The sequence below is a fragment of the Crocuta crocuta genome, unplaced genomic scaffold, assembly GCF_008692635.1.
Source record: "Crocuta crocuta isolate KB4526 unplaced genomic scaffold, BGI_CrCroc_1.0 scaffold160, whole genome shotgun sequence".
Lineage (NCBI taxonomy): Eukaryota > Metazoa > Chordata > Mammalia > Carnivora > Hyaenidae > Crocuta > Crocuta crocuta.
The window spans coordinates 5622439-5647032 of record NW_027527591.1 but is presented as its reverse complement, the minus strand read 5'-3'; the positions used below and the strand labels follow the sequence as shown (position 1 = coordinate 5647032).

The 24594-nt window shown below is 38.5% G+C and overlaps 1 protein-coding gene across 1 annotated transcript in view; it reads left to right on the top strand.

Annotated features, from left to right (window-relative positions):
• The first annotated feature begins 2121 nt into the window (after positions 1 to 2121).
• Positions 2122 to 24594, top strand: part of CPO (carboxypeptidase O) — a 23728-nt gene continuing 1255 nt past the window's right edge. Inside the window, exons 1-8 of the mRNA XM_077771461.1 lie at positions 2122 to 2189; positions 11545 to 11644; positions 13885 to 13986; positions 15288 to 15392; positions 16465 to 16575; positions 17678 to 17768; positions 19377 to 19579; positions 24467 to 24551. Of these exons, the coding sequence (XP_077627587.1) occupies positions 2122 to 2189; positions 11545 to 11644; positions 13885 to 13986; positions 15288 to 15392; positions 16465 to 16575; positions 17678 to 17768; positions 19377 to 19579; positions 24467 to 24551 (865 nt within the window). The remainder of the gene's footprint in view (positions 2190 to 11544; positions 11645 to 13884; positions 13987 to 15287; positions 15393 to 16464; positions 16576 to 17677; positions 17769 to 19376; positions 19580 to 24466; positions 24552 to 24594) is intronic.

Genomic DNA, 24594 nt, shown 5'->3' with positions numbered 1-24594 from the left:
TAATAAGTACCTTCAGCTTATCAGAGCCAAACAAAATTCTTGAGTGTTCCTTTCTTCAAATCTCATCCTCCTTCAATTTTACCCATCTCATAAGAAGTCACCGCTAGTCACTCCATTTCAGAGTCCCAAAGTCTAGGAGTTGTTCTTGAGTTTCCTAATTCCCTCATACGTCATACTTATTCCATAAGTGAATTTGTTAAGTCTGCTTCTAAAATAAATTCCCAGTGTGACTGTGTCACACCAGATCACCGTGACTGGCTAACCCGAGGCCCCATCATCTCTCCCTTGGACTGCTATGGTCTTTTCCCAGCTGGCCTTTGTGTTTCCATTCTTGCCTACTGTCTACACTGCAGCCAGACAAACTATTTAAAATACAAAAGCAAAATCCTTTCAATGATTTCACAGAATAATGTTCAAAGTCTGTACTATGGCCCATGGTCTCTAGAAGACCTACCCCTTGCCTATCTCCTTGACCCCATCTTCCATCCCTCCCTCAGTCCCACTGCACTCAAACACTGGCTTTCTTCCAGTTCCTCAATGGCACCAAGCTTATTTCTTCCCTGCACATGCTTTACCTAGCATACTTTTCCTACTTAGAACTTAACTCAAAAATCATCTTAAATAAGCGGCACCTGGATGGTTCAGTAGGTTAAATATCCAACTCTAGATTTCAGCTCAGGTCATGACCTTGTGATTTGTGGGTTCAAACCCCACATTGGGCTCTGCACTGACAGCTCAGAGCCTGCTTGGGATTCTCTCTCTCCTTCTCTCTCTACTCCTCCCCTTTTCACACTTTCTCTCTCTCTCAAAATAAATAAATAAATAAATATTAAAAATACATTATCTTAAATCAGGACAGGCCTCTCAGTCTCAGTATAGTCTTGGCCCATGATCACTCCCTATCTTCTAAATTTGATTCCCTTTACTTGAAATTGTATTATTTGTTTGTACAATTGTTTATTGTTGTTCTTTCCACTCTATTGTGAGTTCCATAAAGTAGAGTCATGGTCTGCCTCATTCATCTTTGTATGTTTTCATCTTTGTACTAAGCCTAGTATATAGTTGGTATTTGTTACATTTTGTAGAATGAATGAATGAATGCAGAGCAAAGGATTTAGGCTGAGCCCCCAAATGCCAAGGACTCTGAATCCTCTACTTCTCTCCACTAAAGCTTGCCTTGCTCAACTAGACATTTTAGCAACAACTTTAACTTGAATTTTTACATTTTATTTGTTATTATTTTTTAAATGTTTTATTTATTTTTGAGCATGAGAGAGAGGCAGCGTGAGCAGGGGAGGGTCAGAGAGAGAGGGAGATACAGAATCTGAAGCTGTCAGCACAGAGCCTGACACGGGGCTCGAACCCATGAACTGTGAGATCATGACCGGAGCCAAAGTCGGACGCTTAACTGACTGAGCCACCCAGGCACACCATGAACTTTTACTTTTTAGTGATCACTGAGATTCAGGCATATCCTGGGTTTGTCTGAAAACATGGTGGGGTGTCTTGACAGAGTTCTTTATGTGAGAGGGGTGTGTGGGAAAATCCACTTGGGAGAGGATTTAAAATGTTTTCACTGCTCAGATTCAGAGAGACCTGGATTTGTTTAAGAAGCTGATGGTGTGATCTCTCAGAACAAGAGAAGAAATTTGACCCAAAATAAAACTCTAAAAGGGGAGTGGAAGTCCTGATAATAACCATGCCCACCGTACCGAGAGCAGAAGACATACAACCCATTATGCCCAGTGACTTGTGTGGAGAGAACAGCAGGAATAATCAGCTTGTAAGTAAGTACAGGTGATGGGGACCACTAGCAATGAGGACTTCACAAAGAGAAGAAACTTCTTTCCACATCTAGTGGAGTCAAGAGCTTGTGTAAATTTGGTTTTCAAGGAGAAATGAAAAGTCAAATGGTAGTATTTTTCACTATTTAAGGAAAAAAGCTATTTGAGGACATGATAGAGTTAATAAAGCAACTGTTCACATAGAATTCTGCTGAGACATCCATTAACTGCCTTATCTTATGTTGATTGTCAGAGCCTCTGTCTTTATGCATTCTCAGAGGTGCTTGGTCCATTGACCTGCAGAAGCCCAAGAGTATCTAGTTCTTTCTGCAGAAGAATGAAGCCTCTGCTTGGGACCCTTTACCTCTTGGGGATCCTGGTTCCTGAGGTGCTGGGATATGATGGGTGAGTGGGAAGTGGGAAGAGGGGCTATCTTGATTTAGATTGTCTAAATGGAAAGCTTTTTTCAAGATCAGTATAGCTGGATTCTCCCATCTTCCAACGCATATGCACCACCATGAAATAAGAATAATAAAGATTGTGGAAGTTTTCTCTTTCAGTGTTAGTCTAATAATCTTTGAATAAAAAGATAAATAGCTAACATTTTCCAACATAACATATGTTAAATACCAATTGATATGTCATGTGTGACTGAAAAAATGAAGTTATAATGAAAATTCTGTATCCTTTATTTACAGTTTCATAATTGGTAAGTAATATTCTAATTATTTGAGAAAATGTTTAAAAATGTTTAAAATTTCACCAAGATACAGTTACCATTAATGTTTTCGGATAAAAGATAATTGTGTATTCAGTACTATTGCCAGAATTTTCAGTTAAATTGTATTATTGAAAATTTCCTATGACATTCATATTTAAAACATTGCAATCATTAATATTCCATCATTGGTACCCTATGGGTCATATGACTGGTTTCTACTTTGTCATTTTTACAAATAATGCCATGGTGAACACCCAGTCACAGAAAATATTTTTGCAAATATTTGATTATTTCTTAATATAAGTTAGCACTGGAATTCCTCATTTGGAAACTGAGGAAAATGTAAGAATCATACTGCTTATTGCCAAATTGCCCTCTAGAAAAGTTGCATCAGTTTACATGTGTATCAAAGACTCTGGGTCTAGAGTTCTCTCTTGCCCAGGAAGAGAGCAGGATGCAGGACTGAAAATGCGAGAGAGGCTAATGTCTGAGAGGAGACAAGAGCCCTTGCTTCATTTTTATTAAGATCAGAAGGCTTACAAGCATGATGGGCGTGCACAGAGAGACAATGAAACCATGAACATTAACTCATGAGTGTGGGGAAAAGGAGTTTTTGGAGATATGTGGTGTTAGGGGTTTGGGTCAATACAAAATAAGACTCTGATACTGGGTGGAAGGTTATTTACAGCAAACATGAGACCCTGCCTTTGTTTACCTAAACTGGCCTAAAGGCCAAGAAAGACAGACTGGGATGCTACTGCAGGGTCAACAAGGCATCTTTCTTTTGCTTATTAGCTCCCCTCTGGGCAACTTCCACTGCTCCTGTCTATAGCCCTGTTTACTTGTTTACTTAATTTGGTCCTTCCTTCCTGCGAAAGCAGCTTTCTGCTATTGTCCTATACCTTTGTCCTATACTGGGGGCCTTTTCCTAACCTTATTTACTTAATCTTGTTTACCCAAACTTGGGTGTGTTCATCCTATGGCTTTCTAATTCTTTATGCCTTGTTAACCCATCAGTGCAGGCTCAGGAAATTCCTAAACGTATTCCCCACCCCTATGAAAATATACAGGTGACTTACTTTGTATTTTGTTGATTTCTAGTAAAGTTAAATATTTTGTCTTGATTGTTACTCATTTTTTTTAGTTTATAAATTGCTTGTTCATATCGTTTGCTTATGTTTGTGTTCTTTCCCTCTTCATAATGAATCATAACCTTAAAAATATATAATGTATATCAAACTGTGTGTGTGTTACAGTTTTCACATAAAGTGTATATTTTCCTTTGTTCACATGGTTCACCCTGCTCATTTTGGCATATCTCATCAAGTATGTGTGGTTATAGATAATATTTTTTCCTTTTGCTTCATGGTTAAAAGAATCTTGCAACAAACTCACTCTCATAGAACAGGGAAATCCACTCTGATTTTTCCCCAGATGAACAGTGCAATCTCAGTTTATCTCTTAGCTTGACAGACAGTCTTATTTCAGATATATAGAGTCCAGGATCTCTCCAGTGCCAAAACCTCTTTGAACATTGCCATCTCATGTTTTCCATCAGTTTACTTGGATTCATATATATACTGCATTTATCTTTCCATCTGAGATTCTTCCTTCATAAATTAGGGACAATGACTTACATATATCATGGGGTTTCATTGGGAAAAAAATCAACTTGCTTAAATATATTAAAAGCCTTAAAACTTACACATTCTTTGAAGTAGTAGCTCTGTCTCTGGAAACTTATATTGAGAAAATAAGCCAAGTACAGAAAGAGTTTTATGCACTGAGATGTAGCTTTATTAATAATATAGATATTGTATAAAATATTATAATGTTTGGAAACAACCCAATGTCCCATATTAGGTTATATGAATGTTGATATATGATCTATGACAATGGAATATCCATTAGAATAATGATTATGACAAAATTTTAACTGAATGAGGAAAGGCATGTTTTATGACAAAAGCAAGGTGTGGAATAGGAAATGTAATAAAATACTTAGAAAATAAAAGAAAAAATATGTACCAAAATGGTCATTGTTTTCTTTGATTGGTGATTTTCCCCCCCTTTACCTTTGACTGTTTTTTCTGTGAATGTTCTTCAATGAAGATGCATAAAACTTTTATTGAAAAAAGTATTTTTAAAGCCCAGGTTCAATTAGGGAAATGCTTTGACTCAAGCAATGGGACTCAGATGAGACAATTTCCATAGGATAACTCAAGTGTAGCTATGTCTACACTTGAGAACATTTTAAACTTGCTAGTCTTGGTGCTTATTGGCTTGTTGCATCTTCATTATTATTTACTAATATAAAATAATGTCCACTTTTATATGGCTCTTACCAACTCAAAACATAGGTTACCTACCATTTTTGAAAACCTAGAAAACCTACAATTAACAAAGATTACAAGCTTTGTATATAATTCTTCTTTTGAGCACTTAGGGAAGTGAACTCCTATACACTGCATACTCCCAATAAATGTGTCAATCTATACAATCATTTGGGATTTAGCTATGTGAACTACATGCTTGAAAATACTCATCCTCTTTGACCTATTAATTTTCTTCCTGGGATGTAGCTCAAGGAAATAATCAGAAATGAGCACAAAGATTTATGCAAAAAGTTATTAACTCCAGAATTATTTACAATAGCAAAAGACCAAAAGGAGAAATAGATTTTAATATCCAGCATGATGATAATGTTTAAATAAGTGATGTTAGATAATATATACCTATTGTCAACTATTATGCAGTCATTAAAAATAATGTTTATTAAAAGTTTTCATGGGTTTGAGGAAATGATTCTGGTAGAATATGCAATACAAAGAAGTAAAAATAAAATTTTATGTAGATATAATCTACAATGTGTTTAAGAAAAAAATGTGCACGGATAAAACACAGATAAGAAATATGCCAAAATATTGGGGCACCTGGGTGGCTCAGTTGGTTAAGCAGCTGACTTTGGCCCACATCATGATCTTGCAGTTCATGAGTTCGAGCCCTGCTTCAGGCTCTGTGCTGACAGCTTGGAGCCTAGAACCTGCCTCGGATTCTGTGTCTCCCTCTCTCTCTGTTCTTTCCCCTGCTCACATTCCATCACTCTCTCTCTCTCAAAAATAAAAAAAAGATTAAAAAAATTAAAAAAGAAATATGCCAGAATATCAACAGTGGACCTAGGGAGGTGGGATTACTAAGGCTTATTTCTTCTTTCTATTTTCTATTTTTCTCCTCTCCATGCTTTCTAAATTTTCCATGGTAAGTGTATGCTAATTTTATAAGAAGCAAAAAAAAGTTTGAAAATCCATTACTGTCGTGAAATATTCATGTAACTATATCCTTACTAAGTATTGAAAATACAAAATTTGCCTCAGTGTTCATTAGATTTTTGCCTCTTTATACATTTCAGTCAAAATTCCACTAGACAATCTTTGATCCACAGTATTTATTAATAATGTACCCCAAAGGATCATTTTCTCTGTTAAACATATTATGAATTCCTATTCAAAAAGAATACACAAAGTACAATAATCTTTTCATTTGATTGGTGAGATGAGACTGGTGATAATTTGGGGGATTAGCCAGCTTTTCTTCCCTCTCTGCATGCATTATGCATCACCCAAGAAATTGCCTAGAAACAAGGAATTGCCTTTTCTAAGTATATGGTTTAAACATTGCTCGAACTAAGTATTTGGGTTTCTGAGATTTAGGTATTGTGTTTAATCTCATGTAAAAATGATAAACCCTCTTAATATCAGATGCTTTCACTCAGATTCCATACGGTTCTTTTTTTCCCCTTTTTTTTTTNTTTGCCTATTGCACGAACTCAGTCATTCAACGTTGGGCTTAGTAGGCAAGGTTCTCACACATTTGGCAGACATTAGCTGGGGGAAAGCCAGGTGAGAGTGTCCAGTCACCTTTAATTTCTTCCCTTCTCTAGTGTGGCATTGCCAGGGAATACCCACCCAACTGAAACAAGAATTCACCAGGAACAGCTCTGCTTTTGGCATACTCACTTTCCTACCCCCCCTGAGTAGATAACTATGACCAATAAACACCCAGCTATTTGCTGAACTATAGGAAGGCTGGAACAGGGTTGCTCTGAATAGCCAGCATCTCTGTCCCAAACAGTGTTGTGAAAGTCTCTCTGACGATCTCATTTCTAGGCCAGACTGGACAGGCAGGGCAGCCAGTGCGAGGAGGGCTGAAGGGAAGGCTGAAAAGATATCCTAATTTGCTTCATTTCTTCTCTCCCTCCTTCCATGAAAAGAACTAAGATTGTTTTCTAGTGACTTTATAATGCTGGTACTTATTTTGCTTTCTTCATAGTCCAAATCAGAGCTAGACAAAGTTTTAAATGGACTAATAAATATTTTATGCTGATTCTCTGGGGTATAATAAATGCATAATTTACCTATGTAACAATGTCTTTGGAATAAAACAACAACCTGGGATAATAGTATTTACCTTAAAGATTTCTATCAGGATTATATAAGTCTATATATATCAAGTTCTTTGAGCAGTGCTGGCATGCATAATTGCTAGCACATAGTTGGTTGTTATTACTGGCTATGCCTGGGTTAAGAATTCTCCCTCCTTAGTCTCCAATACACTTAGTGTACCATTTAACTGGTAGTCAATTAAGTGCTTTCCTTTTCACACTTTATGCCTTATTATTTAATGGCTGAGTATCTATCTCTATTCTCTTAAGTAGATTTTAAGATCTCTAAAAAAGAAACCAACTTTTATTATTATTACTAACTTGCATACAGTACCAAGAGCACCCACCCCTTAGATTGTTGAATGAATTAAATAAATGCTTTTATCAGTGTCTAGCATATAGTGCTCCATAAAGGTTAGCTTGTATCATAATATATAGATATTTTCTGATTATTTGATAAAGACATGAAATGTGCTTTTGAACATTTATGTGTAGATTCAATTTTTATTAAACACACCAGGGGTTGTACATGTTTTCTTTACAAGATGATCATATGTTTTGTCAATCAGCCTCAACATACTGCTTGCACCAGTATATGTAGTTTATATTAGAATTCTTCACCTTGAATGAANGGACTAAAAAAAAAAAAAAAAAATCAAATGAATGATAAATATTAGAAACAAATCCCTGAATAACATGTAGAAACATATTGCTTCTCTATTATTATAATTTTAATAACATTTCTTTTAATCTCCTAAAATTCATTTTCATTATTTCAACTGATTATTTAGACAATCCTATCTCATGAGATTTTCATTTGGACAGAGTAAATAAGGTAAAATTTATTCAATAATATAATAAAACATTTATAATTTTGAGGGTAAAGAACTTACTCTGATTAAATTAAGAATAATAATTCTTACTCATATTAGCTATTCTTATAAATGTTAGTAACAATTAAAAATAATAAATGTAGTCCCAAGTTTAAAGCCATGGAATTGTGTTAGAGAGATTGATTTCTATTACAGTGGGTAATTGTGGTACATGGTGTTAAATGAACCAGATTGAAAAATTAAAGTTTAGTCAATTCAGTTACTGGAGTTCTGTAGCTATGAATGGAACTTGAGTTTTAATGAATTCTATCCAAATATTTTGTTGTTCAGTATTGTGTGAAGACAATACCAGTTAGATGGCTAAATTATTGTCCATACAATTTTTATTTTTAAAGTTATTGCAGCTAACTAGCATTTTGCTTTGCTTTGTTTTGAACTACGAGTATGTCCTAACACCGATTAAACATTAACTAGTTGTCAGAATTATGCTCACTGATTAATTAGTCTTCATAAGAATCCTTTGGGAAGGTATGGTTATTCCCACTCTACAGATAAGGAAATGAAGGTTTAGGGAAAGGGCAGATATAATACCATAAATGTTCAGAGGGGAAAAAATGAGAAAATAGATAAAAGTCATTGAAACATTAACTAATCCAATCTCTGACACATATCCTTTCAGTGCAAGATCACTATCCAAAAGTTCACACCCCAGCTTCTCCAAAGGTTCACATCCTAGTGCTGTTAACATAGTAATCACTCGATACATATTTGTTGGGTAAGTGAATTATCAGTTAGTATGTGCTCATAATGAAAATATAGTCCTATTTCTTGCTTAAATAAAGCCTTTTAGCCAGGAAACCAAAATGTTCATCAAGCAATTGTGTGGCTTAGAGATAAGGTGCTAGCTGTACAACTTACTAACTCTGTGACTGTTCTCAAGTTACTTAATTTCTCTTGGCCTCAGTTTTTTTTATCTATAAAACATGGATGATAACATTTCACAAGGTTGTAATGAGAATAAATGATATAATGTGCATGAATGTGTTCTCTTAAATGCTGGCCCAATGTCTGGCATAGAGTAGAGAAACTGAATAGTTTTATTAAACTGTTTATCAAAAGATAAAGTATACACAATCTGAATAGGCCTATATTTATTAAAGAAATAGAATTAATAATTAATAACCTACCAAAACAGGAAGACTCAGGCCCAAATGGGGCTTTTGATGAATTCTACCAAACATTTAAAGAAGTAATTTTACCAATTCTGTACAATCTCTATCACAAGATGTAAACAGAGGGAATACTTCCTGACTTATTCTATGAGATCCACATTACCCTGATAGTAAAATCAGAAAAAAAATAATGAAAAAAATGAAACAAACCTACAGACCACTATCTCACATAAACATAGATATAAAAATCCACAACAAAATACCAGCAAATTGAATCCAACAATATTTACAAATAATTATACACCACAACCACCAACTGAAATATATCCTAAGTGTGTAGAGCCGGTTTAACACTTGATAATCAATTAATGTAATCCATCACATCAATAAGCAAACAATAAAAAAATCACATGGTACAAAGTCAACAGATACAGAAAAAAGATCTGACAACCACCACCACCCATTCATGATAAAAACTCAGTAAATTAGGAAGAGAGGGGACTTCCTTTACATCATAAAGAGTAGCTATAAAAAATCTACAGCTAACATCATACGTAATGGTGAAAAACTAGAAACATTCCTGTTAAGATTAGAAACAAGGCAAGGGTGTCCACTCTCACAACTACTTTTTGAACGTTGCACTGGAAGTTTTAGCTAATACCCTCAGACAAGTAATGGAGATAGAAGGTATACACATTGGGAAGGAAGAAATAAAACTGTGTGCACAAATGATGTGATCATCTAAGTAGAAAATCTGAAAGAACTGACAAAAAACCTTCCTGGAATTAATAAATTCTCTTTCCTCAAATTCCTGAGGGAAACCTGAGGGTGGGTGGGGTCTGTTACATTCTTAAGAGGAACCTTAAGCCTGAGAGGGTTTACTGTGGTCAGACACTCCCGGCTGGCATTGTTCCAAAATTCGTGGTTTTCCCCACCCAGGGACCTCAGGTCCCAATCCTTTCCTCGCTGCCTAGTTTATCCTATCTTTTCCTGTTATAATATACTTATTGAATATTCCTCAGCTGTAACAAAAAGAATGAGATCTTACCATTTGCAACAACATGGATGGACCTAGAGGGCATAATGCTAAATGAAATAAGTCAGACAGAGAAAGACAAATATCACATGATTTCACTCATATGTAGCGTTTAAGAAACAAATCAAAGGAACAAAGAAAAAAAGAGACAAGCAAACAAACAAAAAAACCAGACTATTAAATTCAAAGAACAAACTGATGGTTGCCCGAGGGGAGGTGAATGGGGATATGGGTGAAATAGATGAGGATTGAGAGTGCACTTATCATGATGAGTACTGAGAAATGTATAGAATTGTTGAATCACTATATTCTATAACTGAAACTAACGTAACACTGTATGTTAATCATACTTCAAAAACATTTTAAAAATAATTTTAGAAATATTGCAGGCTCTTCAATCAGGCTGTTGGTTATCATCAATCCCAATAACACTTACCCTGTGACTAAATTTTTTTCATCTCTGAAATGGGGATACTAAGAGTACTTATCTTAGAGTTTTCAAGAGAAGTGAATGAGATTTAAATTGATCATGGGGCGCCTGGGTGGCTCAGTCAGTGGAGTGTCTGACTTCGGCTCAGGTCATGATCTCCCTGCTCCTGGGTTTGAGCCCCGCGTGGGGCTCTGTGCTGACAGCTCAGAGCCTGGAGTCTACTTTGAATTCGGTGTCTCCCTCTCTCTCTCTGCCCTTCCCCTGCTTATGCTCTGTTTCTCTCTCAAAAATAAATTAACATTAAAAAAAACCTTAAGTTGCTTGAGTGTCTCATAATAAGATTCAGTTCAATAAATCTTAGCTTTTATTTCTTTTACAAATTTAAAAGTATGTTCATCTACAACATCTTACTAAATTATCTCAGCCTCCCTGCAAGATGGGAGCGGCTGTCTTCCCCTCACTCAACTGATGAAGAAACTACAGTGTGGAGGGACTCGTTGTTGCCCAAGGTCTCACAGTCAATGAGTCATAGCGCGAAGACTCTAACACTGACTTTTCTCCTCCAAATCCTNACACCTTTGCTAACTGATGGTGTTTAGCAGCCCCTTTCCTAAGGCCTACTTTCCACAAACACCTTCCCTTACTCTGGCCGTTGTGATGAGGATGGATAAGAGTATCTACAAACCTGTGACTTAATCTTAGCGTTATTAAAATGTGAACACCTCGTTATTTTCTTAGTACTCAACCTCACTATAATTGGGGCAGTTCTGCAAGAAGACTTCTGTAAAACCTGTTTCTGTACATTTTCCAAAAACACCTTATCACAAAGAGCTATCCATTGTAAACATTCCATTTCCTGATGCCATGTTAACATTTGACCTATAAATAAAGACACCAAAACCGACAGGACAGAGATGCCTGCCTGGTGATCAGAAAGGATCTCGGGGCTCTCTCACTCTCTTTCGCCGACACCGTCCATCCTTCAGGGACCCCTGGACCTGTCGGAGCCGGCGCGGCCTCCGACACCTGTTGACATTGATTCTGACCACCTTTTTTTAATCAGCTTTCCAGTCCTCATGATATCATGTAGTTTCTTCCCTGCTTTCAGCCTGGCCTTTCTTCTGTAGATCCCTAGCACAACACAGACGAGAGGTTGTGGACGAGACGGTGAGCCAGAGGAGGGACCTGGTCGCCTATTCCTATACCACATATCACCCCATGGGAGAGGTGAGCAAAGACACAGGGAGTTTGGTGGTGGCCACCGCCTACTTAGGATGGGTGAGGGATGGTTCGCTGTTACTTTCCATAGACTAGAGAGGCTTAACATGTGAGGTTGAGATGTGACTGTGCACCGAGTTCAAGGGTTTGAAGAAAATCACCTTTTGATCACCACCATGAAAGCTATAAATCCTGTCGCATGAAATGAAAAGGCAAATCAACAACAGAAAGGAAAAGGAAGGAGAGAACCTTCTAGCCACTTTTGCTCCTGTGAACATGGACAGCTCTCACTCTTGTTTGTCGAGTGCTTAGCCAGTTTAAGCAGGGAAAGGCCAGTGTGCATATGGGTGTGGGACATGGAGTGGAGAAGCCTCCTGATTGAATTATATTTAGCTGAAAATGTGGTATTTCTTGTCTGATGCAAGGAGTGCAGTCAGTGTTCTTGAGAGGGGAAAGTTTTCTTAAAGAAATATTTGTATTGCTGCTAAGACGTTGTTTTTGAAACTGGATACAGGAAAAAATTAGCTATTATATATACATATTTGTATGTGACTTTATGCAAAACTTTTTTGAAGTGTAAATTTCTAGAAATAGAATCTCTGGGTTAAAGGATAAAGCACATCTACATTTTTATATAAATGCACAAGTTGCTTTCCAAATAGGCTTTATCATTAATTCTCTCCACGTTTGAGGGTATACTAATATTTTCCAGAATTTTTTTCAAAGAACGCAGGAACAAATTTACACATTCTTCTGTAGCAATCACCCTCAAGTACTAAAGATTCTAAAAATGTGAACAAGGTCCGGTAAGACCCATGGAAAGATTCTGCTCTGGTGTCAGGAGAGGTCACACCTGGCTTGACCACTTGCTCGGTGATCTTGACCAAAACACTTAGCCTTTTTGCTTCTCAATTTCCTCATCTGCAAAACAAGAAATCAGAATTTATCCTGCAGCTTTTCTGTGAGAGTAAATGGAATACACTGCATTACTTCTGATTAAACAATAAAGAAATAATTGCTGCTGCTGTATTGTTATTTGTAGCCCTCCCACGGCTTAAGACACCTTCATCTGACTCACTGCCATTAGGAAGTTTGCAAGATACCCATGTGATAAGCTGTTGTTCTCTTCAGTTAGCATAACTGAATTGAAAAAAGGCCACTGGCCTATTATTACTGTTATAATGATGCCTTTTTTCTACAGATATTTCATGCTAAGATGAATGTCAATCGAGCTACAAAAATTTTCAAATATCTGTTATCCCAACTTAATTATGGTTATTTACCATAACTATTATGGTAGAGATGTTTCAACTATACAGTTATTGAGTGTGGGACTGTCCCACATTCAATGGGATGATGACTATCTTAATATATTTTATGTTTATGAATTCCCTTATTCCATTCACAATTATAGAATCCCATATTACTGACTTAGAGGTGAAGGTATAAGACTCTGCTTTTCCTAACATGGTATAAGACTTTTAATTAAATCAATATCCATTCAGGTCTCCTCAAATGAATCAAAATGATTTGTTTGGGATTGATTCAGGAACTTCTATTGGCATGTTCTGTAAAGGGCATATCCAGCTCCTCTCTAATCTGGGATCCATGGACATTAGCAAAGGATATTTTGGGGATCCAAAAAGCCTGACCTGAACTTCTGGCGTGATTGGCTGCCACATGGAAGTATGGGTATGCCATTTGAAGGATGTGTTGTTGTATGATGTTTCTTTAAATCCTTTTTTAAAAATACTAATTCATCTTTGAGAGAGAGAGAAAGACAGAGTGTGAGCAGGAGAGGGGCAGAGAGAGGGAGACACAGAATCTGAAACATGCTCCAGGCTCTGAGCTGCTAGCACAGAGCCCGAAGCAGGACTCAAATTCATGAACTCCGAGATCATGACCTGAGCTGAAGTTGGATATTCAACTGACTGAGCCACCCAAGCACCCCTGTACAATTTTCTGAAGTGTTATCAGTGGATTATTGAAACTATGAATTCTGAATAGTTTATTTGTAAAGTTCAATAAGGTGTTCTAAGATTGGATGGCAGAGTGGATCTTTAAAGAAAATGGGAGGTGGCCAGTGATGGTTTATTGGTTTCGTCTTGTACTTTGTTTAGCACACAGTTGTTGTAATGTAGAGCAAATAGTCCAGAGTTCAGTTTCTTAATGAGAGAAGCAGTTATCTTAATTAGAAGCAAGCAAATGATTTTCTCATTGAGATCCACAGTCCTTTCGGGCTGTTTCAGATCTACCAGTGGATGATACAGATAAGTGAGAAGTACCCAGAAGTCGTGACACAGCATTTCTTGGGAATGACCTATGAGACCCGGCCCATGTATTATTTGAAGGTGAGTGAGAAGGCTGAGAATTACCTTAATTACTGCCTCACTACCCTATTACCACTTACTGTAGACATACTCATTTACAAAGCACATTCCCAAATTTAAAAGTTATCTATAACTACAAAAAAAAAAGTGTATTGGCTCTGAAATAGAATTTACTCAGGAGTTGAGTGAATGATTGGTTGATACGTTAAACATGGGGCACCTGTTACCTGATTTTCAATAGGCCATCAAACTTTGAGCTAAATCAGCCAAAAAAGACCGCTAAAAATCTTCTGCCTTAAGGAAGCAATAAAGAGAAACACATCATCAAATACATGTACTCATAAAAGGGGTAATTATAAAAGAGAATTAAGGTAAATGGCTTATTGGGAAATATGCTGGTAGTTTTGAAAACAGGTGAGGTTAGAGGGAAAAAGTTCCTTGAATGTAATGAATCCAGTCTTGTATTTATCTCAAGTTTTAAATTTCTCATTGATAAAGAGGGAGAGTCTTCATCAACCTTTTCCAAAGGCTTTCAATGAGTAAAGTCTAGGCCGTTTACATTCAAAACAGATGTGACCTTTACACACTTGGGAGTGTTCACAACCTCTTCTCCATCAAAGAGAATCCACAGTTTCCAGGTTAATTCCTACCCACCCCACCCCTCTGAAAGAGGAGGGGACCTTTCTTGGTGGCGTAAGCCTGAAATGATGTACAAGAAAGGCACAGGGAGATAAGAAAGAAGATTTGATTGACTGGGAGTGGAAGAGTCTCTAAGGAATAGGGGAATTTAAGGAATTTAGTAGATATTGCAGGAGATTATGTATTTGTATCCATTCACAGTTTTAAGAAGTTTAAATGAAGACCCGGATTCATTTTTAACTACTTGAAACTTACCTCTTGTAGGTATTTTATCACTCTGAGTGAATCCTATGTGGTAAGGTTTTATAAGGTTTATAGAGATTTGTTCTCCTGGCTTGTAGCTTGGGGGTTTCTGCTTTTATTTATAATTAGGGGATAGGGGTGAAGGGAAGAGCAGGCTTTGGGTGGGAGGCATGAGGAGGCAGCATATGTTCCTAAGAATAGCAGCCAAGGTGTCTGGCAGGAGAGCAAGAGCAGCCATGGAAAGGGTCATATTGGTAAATGTCTCCGTCATTGTCCCTGCCTCATGCTTGGAACCACAGAGTTGAGGAAGAAAGGGATCTGTAGGGAAATTTAAAAAAACACACACACACCAAAAAAAACCCAGAAAAGCCTGGTAACTATGCACAGTGGCTTATGATAATAAGCAATTGTTTGGTAACAGAGCATGAATGTCCCTCCAGATCAGTCAACCATCCAATAGCCCCAAGAAGATCATTTGGATGGATTGTGGAATTCATGCCAGGGAATGGATTGCCCCAGCTTTTTGCCAATGGTTTGTGAAAGAAGTAAGTGTCTTTAGCTTTCGTTTTTCTTTTTTTTCCCTCAATGTTTATTTATTTTTGAGAGAGAGAGAGAGAGACTGTGAGTGTGGGAGGGGCAAAGAGAGAGGGAGACACAGAAGCTGAAGCAGGCTCCAGGCTCTGAGCTGTCAGCACAGGGCCCAATGCAGGGCTTGAACTCACAAACTGAGATCATAACCTGAGCTGTAGTAGGACGTTCAACTGACTGAACTACCCAGGCACCCCTCTTTACCTTTCTTATAATGGTTAACCACCCAACAAAACACCTGCCACAACTTAGCTATTTCAAAAGCATGCTTCTTTCACATGTAGGCATGAGTTACTCCTTCACTCCAAGGGAAATTGAATGTACAAGTAGCTTTACTGAAAACTGAGTTAGGTATTCTGATCTCTTTTTAGTGGATCCAAAATAATTTTTACTGGAAGGTGAACAAACCTAATGTAGATGACAGTGCATCTTGGAAGTCAGAGATGAGTAAAGCCTGGTGCTGCCTTTTTCAAATAATCTCTGGCAAATTTTCTAACACTAGGGCCCCTACTTTTTCACCTGCAGAAAGAGCGTGGAGTGGCCTCTTTGGGGTTCTGTTGTGTGGATGGAGAGATTTAACATGTGGAAAATACCTTGCTCAGTGAATTGTTACATATTAGCTGTACCCTATAAGTCTTCAGAAACCAACAGAAAGAAATCCACAAAGAGTAATTCTTAAAGTGTGGTTTCTAGATCAACAGCATCAACATAACTGGGAACTTAATAGAAATGCAGATTCTTGGGCTTCACCTTAAGGCCTCAGACCTAGGGAATCAAGGGGAGGGGGTGGAAGTGAAGGAGGAGAGCCAGGAAGTCTATATTTTAACAAGCCCTCCAGGTGATTCTGATGCACAATAAAGCTTGAGAACCACTATAATAACAAATAGGACAACTGAGGCAGGGTGGAGGATAGAAGGGTTGAGGTTTCCTGTGCAATCACCTCTTGTAATTAAGTTGAAATTGTTGGAAAATTGAAAGAAAATATCTCTTCCCAGGCGCATTCCAAAAGTTTCTCTCTTAAATTTCCAGATTCTACAAAACTACAAAGACAACCCAAGGATAAAAAAGTTCCTGAGAAACCTGGACTTTTATGTGCTTCCCGTTCTGAACATAGATGGTTATATCTACACTTGGACAACTGTGAGTATGTGGAGTTTGGTTCTGGAATGCATCCATGAACTAGATCTTGACTCGGGTTTATTTTTCTGACCTTAGTCATTATAGCAACTGAAATGTTTTGTGGCCATGAAAAGAAAGAAACCCCATTTGGGATAAGAATCAACTCAATATTGTTAAGCCAACAATCTACATCAAGTTTAGGACTGAGAGAGCTGAGGCCTTTTTAGAGTTGAAATCCAACACACAGTTTTATGTTTGTTTGTTTTTAACATATTCCCACTTTCCTCCAACTCCACCTCCTTAAAGTTTGGGGATTGCCTGCCAGATTGGTATAAAATTCATATGCTACCTTGTATCCACCCAGTTGTGAAGCATGAGGAGCATAAATGATATATAAATTCTAACCCAGCTTTCATCTTTCATTGTGATCATTCACACAGAGCACAAATATCTCATGAAGTTTTTAGTGAGTAGAAAGCTTCCTTTTTAAAATTTTACTAAAACATATCACTCCACAAACAAGAAGCCCTCCTTCTAAAGAATATCCATTCCTCCCTTTCTCCCTTGGCTCTCCCAAAAGCTGTTCCTGGGACCCCTTTCTCTGCAACAGCCTTTTGACCTGGGTGCAAATCAAATTCTTTCCTCTGAGCTTGTCTGGAGAAGCTTGTCTTTATCTTCATCTCCACTCATCCATCTTTTGCTTCCAGAAATGTGCAGAGACCATCACTGATACACCTGGAACAGCCTTTTTCCATCTGCCAAGCTATTCACCTTTCATCCTGTATCACTTGGACATAAAAAATGACTCTCTGAAGCTTTCCCTGATTAAGCAGATCACGTCCACCAGGCACTGCTAATCTGCTCTTGAGGAAAAGGCCACACTCCCTCCAACTTGATGGTTTACATGTAGATACGCTTGGATTGTACAGATGTTCCTGTTATTGGGGGTTGCTGGCCCATCTGTGAGACTAAAAATTACACGCACAAGCTTCATTATGTTAAAGGCAAATTTTTCCAGACAATCCAAGAGGATGTTTTTTATGTTCAAGGGCCACCCAATCATCACCAACACTGTGATTTATAATACCTTAGAACAGCAGCCTTTCTATGTTCTCTGTTACAGGATCGGCTTTGGAGGAAATCCCGTTCATCACACAACAATGGCACATGTTTCGGGACAGATCTCAATCGAAATTTCAATGTATCCTGGTGTAGTAAGTACATGTTTTGTAGATGACTTGATGAACAAAACACAGAGAAGAGAAGCTAGGACTGAGGTGAATTACTAGAGATATAATTTGCAAAAATAAACATCTAATTTGGCACAGCTCCCTGGGACTTCTTGACCAGGGTTTTTGCTCTAAGGAAGATCTGTACAGTAAGAAGCAGCAACACTCAAGTGCAGGACTCTTATCAAGTGAGACTGGCTAAATAAGGGCAAGGAAGACCTAGATCAAAGTGAATATGTTTGAAATCTATCACCTTATTTTTACTTATTTTTTTAAAACTTTAATTCATTTTTTTTTAAGTTTATTTATTTATTTTAAGAGAGGGAGAGAGAGAGAGAGAGAGAAAGAGAGAGAAAGAATCTCAAATAGGCTATGCGCTGTTAGCACAGAGCCCAATGCTGGGCTCGATCCCATGAACCACAAGATCATGACCTGAGCTGAAATTAAGAGTTGGACACTTAACCAACTGAGCCGCCCAGGTGTCTCACACCTTCTTTTTAAATATATGAATTGTCATAAAGAAAAGAAGAATCAGAGAATTATCCATGCAGATTATTTTTATAGCAGGGAGGCAGAAGTAAGTAAGGCACACATTTCCTTCTTCTTAGGGCATTTTTATGTTCCTGAATCTCAGCATGCCCAAGGAATCAGAAACAAATAGAGAGGTAGAAAGAGTTAAGAGCAGTCTGGTTAAAAACCAGATTGTAAGGGTTAACATTCAGACTTGACAGTGGTGTGGTCTTGGAAAAATTGCTTCATCTTTCTGCTTTAGTTTTCTCCTACTTAAAATGTGTCCTGGAGGCACCTGGGTGGCTCAGTTAGTTAAGCATACAACTCTTGGTTTTGGCTCAGGTCATGATCTTGTGGTTCCTGAGATCCAAAACCCCCAAGATGAGCTCTGCGCTGACAGCGTGGAGCCTGCTTAGGATTCTCTCTCTCTCTCTCTCTCTCTCTCTCTGTCTCTCTGTCTCTCTGCCCCTCCCCCGCTCTCTCTCAAAATAAATAAATAAATAATAAATAAACTAAACTGAAATGTGGCCTGTGTCATACCATCCAGTCAGTAGGTTGTTGTGGGGATTTGATGAATTTCCACGTAGGAGGGGCTGATCCCACTGCCCAGGGTGCACAGAGTGCTCAGCTGGTGGTCCTTATCAGTGAGAACAGACTGCTGTGTCCTTGCAAAATAGCTCTCATGAGAGGGAGACCAGTAAGTGAGTAAAAGAGACATAGGTCACAAGGCCATGTCAGAGCCTGATCTAGGAACCTGCGGAACTGGCTCCCGAACATCTGTTTCAGGGCCCAGCGCAGGTTTAAGTAAAAGCTTATTGAAATGCCATTTCATTTTGCATCTCCCTTTGCTGGCCACGTAAGCGTGGAGTTTGTCTCTAAGTCCAAAAGTCAGCCCTCTGGCCTTCCTGAGCTCCTCCTCGAGTGACCGTCCTCATTCACTAATGTAACCAGAACTAACTTAGACAAGCCAGGACAGGCTCTGACGCCACCTGCAGGTTGCCCCGAGCAAGGGTGACTCTTTGTCCTCTGTCAGTTCTCAACGGGTGTCATGTTGACCTTTTCGTGGTTTCCTGTACATTCCAGGTATCGGTGCGTCTAAAAACTGCCAGGATATGACATTCTGTGGGACAGGACCAGTATCAGAACCAGAGACAAAAGCTGTTTCCAGCTTTATAGAGAGCGAGAAGGAGAACATCGTGTGCTTCCTGACCATGCACTCTTATGGGCAGCTCATTCTCACTCCTTATGGCTACACTAAAAATAAGCCCAGTAACTACGAGGAGCTGGTAAGACCACAGCAACAGTCTTTCCAAAAGACTCCGTGGGACCCCTGCCTTCCTTTCCTTGGTTTCCATTTTCAAGATTTTGGCTCTAGCCCTGCTTTTGTTCTCCGTGCTCTTCCTTATTTTCTGTCTTCTGCTTTTTACACCTTGCCAGACGCCTGCTGGGAAGGCTTCAGGTTAACTGCTGCTTTACCTACATTAATTAACTACCTGTTTCGTAAAGTGTCAAGTTGGGAGACATCTTAGGTATTCGTCTATAATATAAATGAGACGATTATGTTAATAATCTGCAAGAATGTGCTTTCATTTCTGTAAATTCTCTTGCAGCTCCGTTCAGCAATTATAGCTTTTGAACCGTGCTTTAAAGAACTTGCCAGCTGTTAGTGGAATATGGCATATCTAAAATAACATGGCTAAATAATATCTGCTCTCTTCTCTGCTAAACACAATGCTTTATTTTCTTCTAAACTCTGCTTCTAGTATTTGCCGAGGAATGTTTGTAAGGCGGAGCGCCCGCGAGGCCCAGGCCCGGGCAGGGAAAATGCACTTTGTCTCTCCTGGCTTTTCTGAAGCTCCCTTTACCCAAGCCCCAGGCAAAACTGCTGAAAAGGACAGGTCTTTTTGCCCTTTCATGAATCCGAGGACAACAGACACAAAAGAAAGGGAGAGCAAATTTAGAATTGTCATAATATTTGCTATCTTTTTTAAAGCATTATTTTTTTCAATGTTTAATTACAGTAAAATTGGAGTGACCTAAAGCTCACCATTTTTAAGCGGGCAGCTCAGTAGGGTTAAGTATATTCACATTATTGTGCAACTAATCTCCAAACATTTTGTCTTCCATAACTGGCACTCTCCACCCATTAAAAATAGCTCCCAGTAGACCACCATTCTACTTTCATTTTCTAGGAGTTTGACTGTTCTAGATAACTTCAAACAGGTAAAATCGTGTAGTATCTGCCTTTTGTGACTAACTTATTTCACTTAGCACAATGTCCTCAAGGTTCATCCATGTTGTGTCATATGTCAGCATTTCCTTCCTTTTTAATAAAGGCTTCATAATATTCCATTACAGGTATGTATCACATTTTCTTTATACATCAGTGCATATTCGAATTGCTTCTACCTTTGCGCTATTGCTTCTATGACCATAGGTATACAGAGATCTCTTTGAGATCCCACTTTCAATTTTGGGGGTATATCCAGACGTGGAACTGATGAATCGAGTGGTAGTTCTGTTTTTAACTTTATGAGGAACAATCATAACTGTTTTCCATAGCGACTGCACCATTTTCTATTCTGGCCAACAGTGCACAAGGGTTCCAATTTCCCCCCGTGCTTATCAGCACCTGTTACTGAGATTACAGAGGCCTGGGGACCCAAGCAGTGATTGGTAGAGTCCAGACTGGAACTCATGTCTTCAGATTCCAGAGGCTATATTCATTTAGTCACTTCATACCACCTGTCTGTTCTGAAAGGGCTTGCAACTTCTAGGAGCTCCTATCAGCTTAGACGCTCAGACTGCAGTGTCCTATTTCTTCCTATTCCAGAGCTCCAGAAATCTCATTTCTTCTGTAAAGGAAAATATAGAAACAGGGCTTTCAGATGAGAAGCCCAGAACCCTTTTTTCTCCCAGCTTTGGTGGCATTTGTCATAGATGTCTACTTTCTGGTCAAAGAGATCTATGACAAACACATAGATCCACCAAAGACACCACCAAATGGTGGTGAACCATCAAAAGACAGGCCATTATCAATCTTTAATGGGACAGGCCTTCCACCAGCAAAAAATAAATAAATAAATAAAAGGGCAGCTTGTAACCCCTGGCATAATTTTAGGAAATTTTATTGCTTTCTTTGCTCAGGTAAACAGGTATTACATGACCATTTTGCAAGGTGTGTATTTTAAGACGAGAGGTTCTTGTGTGGCTGGCTCTCTGGTTGGAGCCCTCTGGTCACAGGCTAGAAGAGGCAAGAGGCAGGAGAGACCTATTGCATGGACATCATCACTACTGCACAGTAACCCCAAGCTGGGAATTACTGAGAACGCTTTGGTTCTACATGCAGAAACTGGGACAATGAATTGAGAAAGGTTGCTTCGGTTCTGTATTTCTCATAGCCTCAGGATCTAAAGAGTCAACATAAACAGTCATCTCCAAGACTTTTCAGTGAAAAGAGAGTGAAATTTTTGCCACCTGGTGTCAACCTTGTAGCTAGCAGTGGTTTTGGGTTAAGAAGCTAAGGGTAAGCTGTCACAGAGTGCACAAAGACACAGAATCAAGCCAAGTGTTTAAGGAGATTTCTATTTTTGGTACTGTTTACAACTACCAGAGACTAGCAATTAATCTCTATATATTTACAAAACCAGAAATTTGTAGAAATCATGATAAATATTATACTGTGTGATAGACAACTTAGCAATCACTATGTAGGGGAAACATAACTATATATAGCCCTGTTCTAAATTGCTCTGGAAATTAGAATAGCTATAAAAATTCTAATGTTTTAAATGCTGACATTCTTTCATTTGAACCCTTTCCTTATCAACTTCTAGACTCCATCCCAAGCTCCATCCTCCCACACACATCCAGGGCCTTCGTCAACCTTTTTGTGTGTCTGCCTGTACATATACGCCTATAGGAAATTCTCTGGGCTCAGTGAAGGAGTTATTAAGGAGGCTTGAGGTCTTTCGAAATGTAGACTATGTACTACTGGCAAAGAGATTTTTATTATTTTGACCAAAGTTCCTTTAGGCTGAGAGGAAGGCAGCCGAGAAATTGACTCTCTATGACCTGTGGTATAGTGTCAAAAGGAGACGGAACAATAATCAGGAGGTCCACCCCTAAGGATAGAAGTCAGAATCTTTGGATTTTACTTTATCTTCTTGGAAAGGACCAAGTCTATACGCTAGGGCCACCATTGTATACTTCTCATATATGTTATTCTTCTATTCCTATTGTCTTCTCCATTGTAATTGCTCATGGTATCATTGAAAAAAAAAAAGAAAACTCAGAAGTTCAGAGCACGATTTTAAGGAAAGGAATTACATAGGATAAAATATGTAATGGCTGGCAATCAGAAGAAAGAATAATCATCTGGGGTGAATTGCAGAAGAAAAAAACTGCAAGTGCCATTTGGAAGGAAAATGTAGCCTGGAAGTAGTGCATATATAACCCAAATAAAAGTTAAGGCCCTCACGGACCAGTTAACATGTAGTTTCACTCAAAGAAATGCAGAAACATGTAAGAATTACAAATAATTAAGAGCGATTCATATCTCTACCAGACTTTGAAAGAACTTCAAAAGGAACTGTAGTTGGTAAATCACAGCAATCGTTTCCCCTGGCTCTTCAGTTCACTTACAGGTAGCAACTACCCTGATCCTTTCCCTTCACTCTTCATTTTTATTTCCTTAGCAGAATTTCTCTCTCCAGAAATTCCTTTCTGATTTTCTTCTTCTTATGACTTTCTCTTCTTTCTACAAACAGCTCTTATACCCATTAGCAGTGTTAATAATTAAAACCAGCTTTATTTCTCATACTTCTTTAGCCCTTCCTACCCATCATGTCAATTCTGGATAGTGTGAGACCAGGAACTAAGCCAGACTTAGAATCTCTTTTCAGGAAGAGAGAGAGAAGGAGAATGGCCCAAGAAAGAATTCACAATAGTGAATAAAGAGGCAAAAATCTTAAATATCTATGTTCAGTCGAATGTTTTTTCTTTTATCTTTGCCACACACAGAAATTCCCAAATACCCTAAGGATGCTGTTCATGACTGCTGCATATGACCCACTACCACTTACTACCTTTTCTACTCTTCCTTTTGAATTTCACCATGCCTATCCCTACTCTACTCAAGCACCACTGTCAGACCTTAGGATTCAGCTAGACAATGCAGGACCGGGAAGGAAAAGACAAGATTTAAAGTTAGACTCATCACTAGTTAGAAGTCAGGGGAGCTGATACACCTACAAGAGCAGTCAGGCTGCCCTAAGAGGTAAATAAAACCAAGGTAGATCCCAGTCTAGGCAGGGAGTGGGCAAGGGGTTTGGGTGGTGTTTGTGTAGAATCTAAGGGGAAACATTAGGGAGTCAGGGGTGGGGAATACTTAGAGAAGACTGTTGAAAGGGTAGGTCAGAAGATTTATCAGAAGGTTCATAAGCATAGCCAATACACTTGATCTCTCAGTATTGCTGGGGCTCTGATCTCAGAAAAGTGTCTGCAGAGAGCACGGTTGGAACATTAGAAATCATCAAGTTCTGAGGGATTTCCCATTTAGTCAGGTAACAAGGTGGTAGGTGTGAGGAAAGGTGTAACTTCCGGCTCTGAGATTCTCTCAGCCTGTAGTCTCAAATATGAAACTGAGAAGCTTGTGCCTAATCCAGTGGGCAGCTAAGAGTAGGGCTGTTGAGCAGGATCATGATTATAGTTCTACTCTATAGAAGTTCACCTGGAAGCCAGAGGAGATCTGTGGGGATAAGGATTGGTGAAAGGAAGGGAAACTTACTAGAAGATGACAATAGTCCATTTCAGAGGTAATGAGTCTGAAATAGGGTGATGGGGTTGGAGATGCAACTTGGTAATCATTCGAAAGAAGGAGAGCCAAAGGTGACTGCAGGATTTTACATGTGTTTGCAGGATCATGACACGTGATCAGAAATATGGAAGAAATATGGAAGCCAGAATAGCTTTATTAGTGGGGAAATGATGAAACTGAGTGCGAGTGCTTTGAGTCAAAAGTACCAGCGGGCTACCTAGGTATAACTGTCCAATTGGAAGTTAGGAAGATGGTCTGGAACTCTGGAGAAGGACTTGGACAAAATACGAAACCCTCTGGATTGTTGGATTTATTTTTAACACCAGATATCTGTCTCTGCATTTCCCACCTACAGATCCAAGTTGGACAGAAGGCAGCAAATGCATTGAAAGAAAAGCATGGAACCAATTATAGAGTTGGATCGAGTGCAGATATTTTATGTAAGTAGCTTTTTTTTTTTTTTTTTTTTTTTTCTTTTTGTTC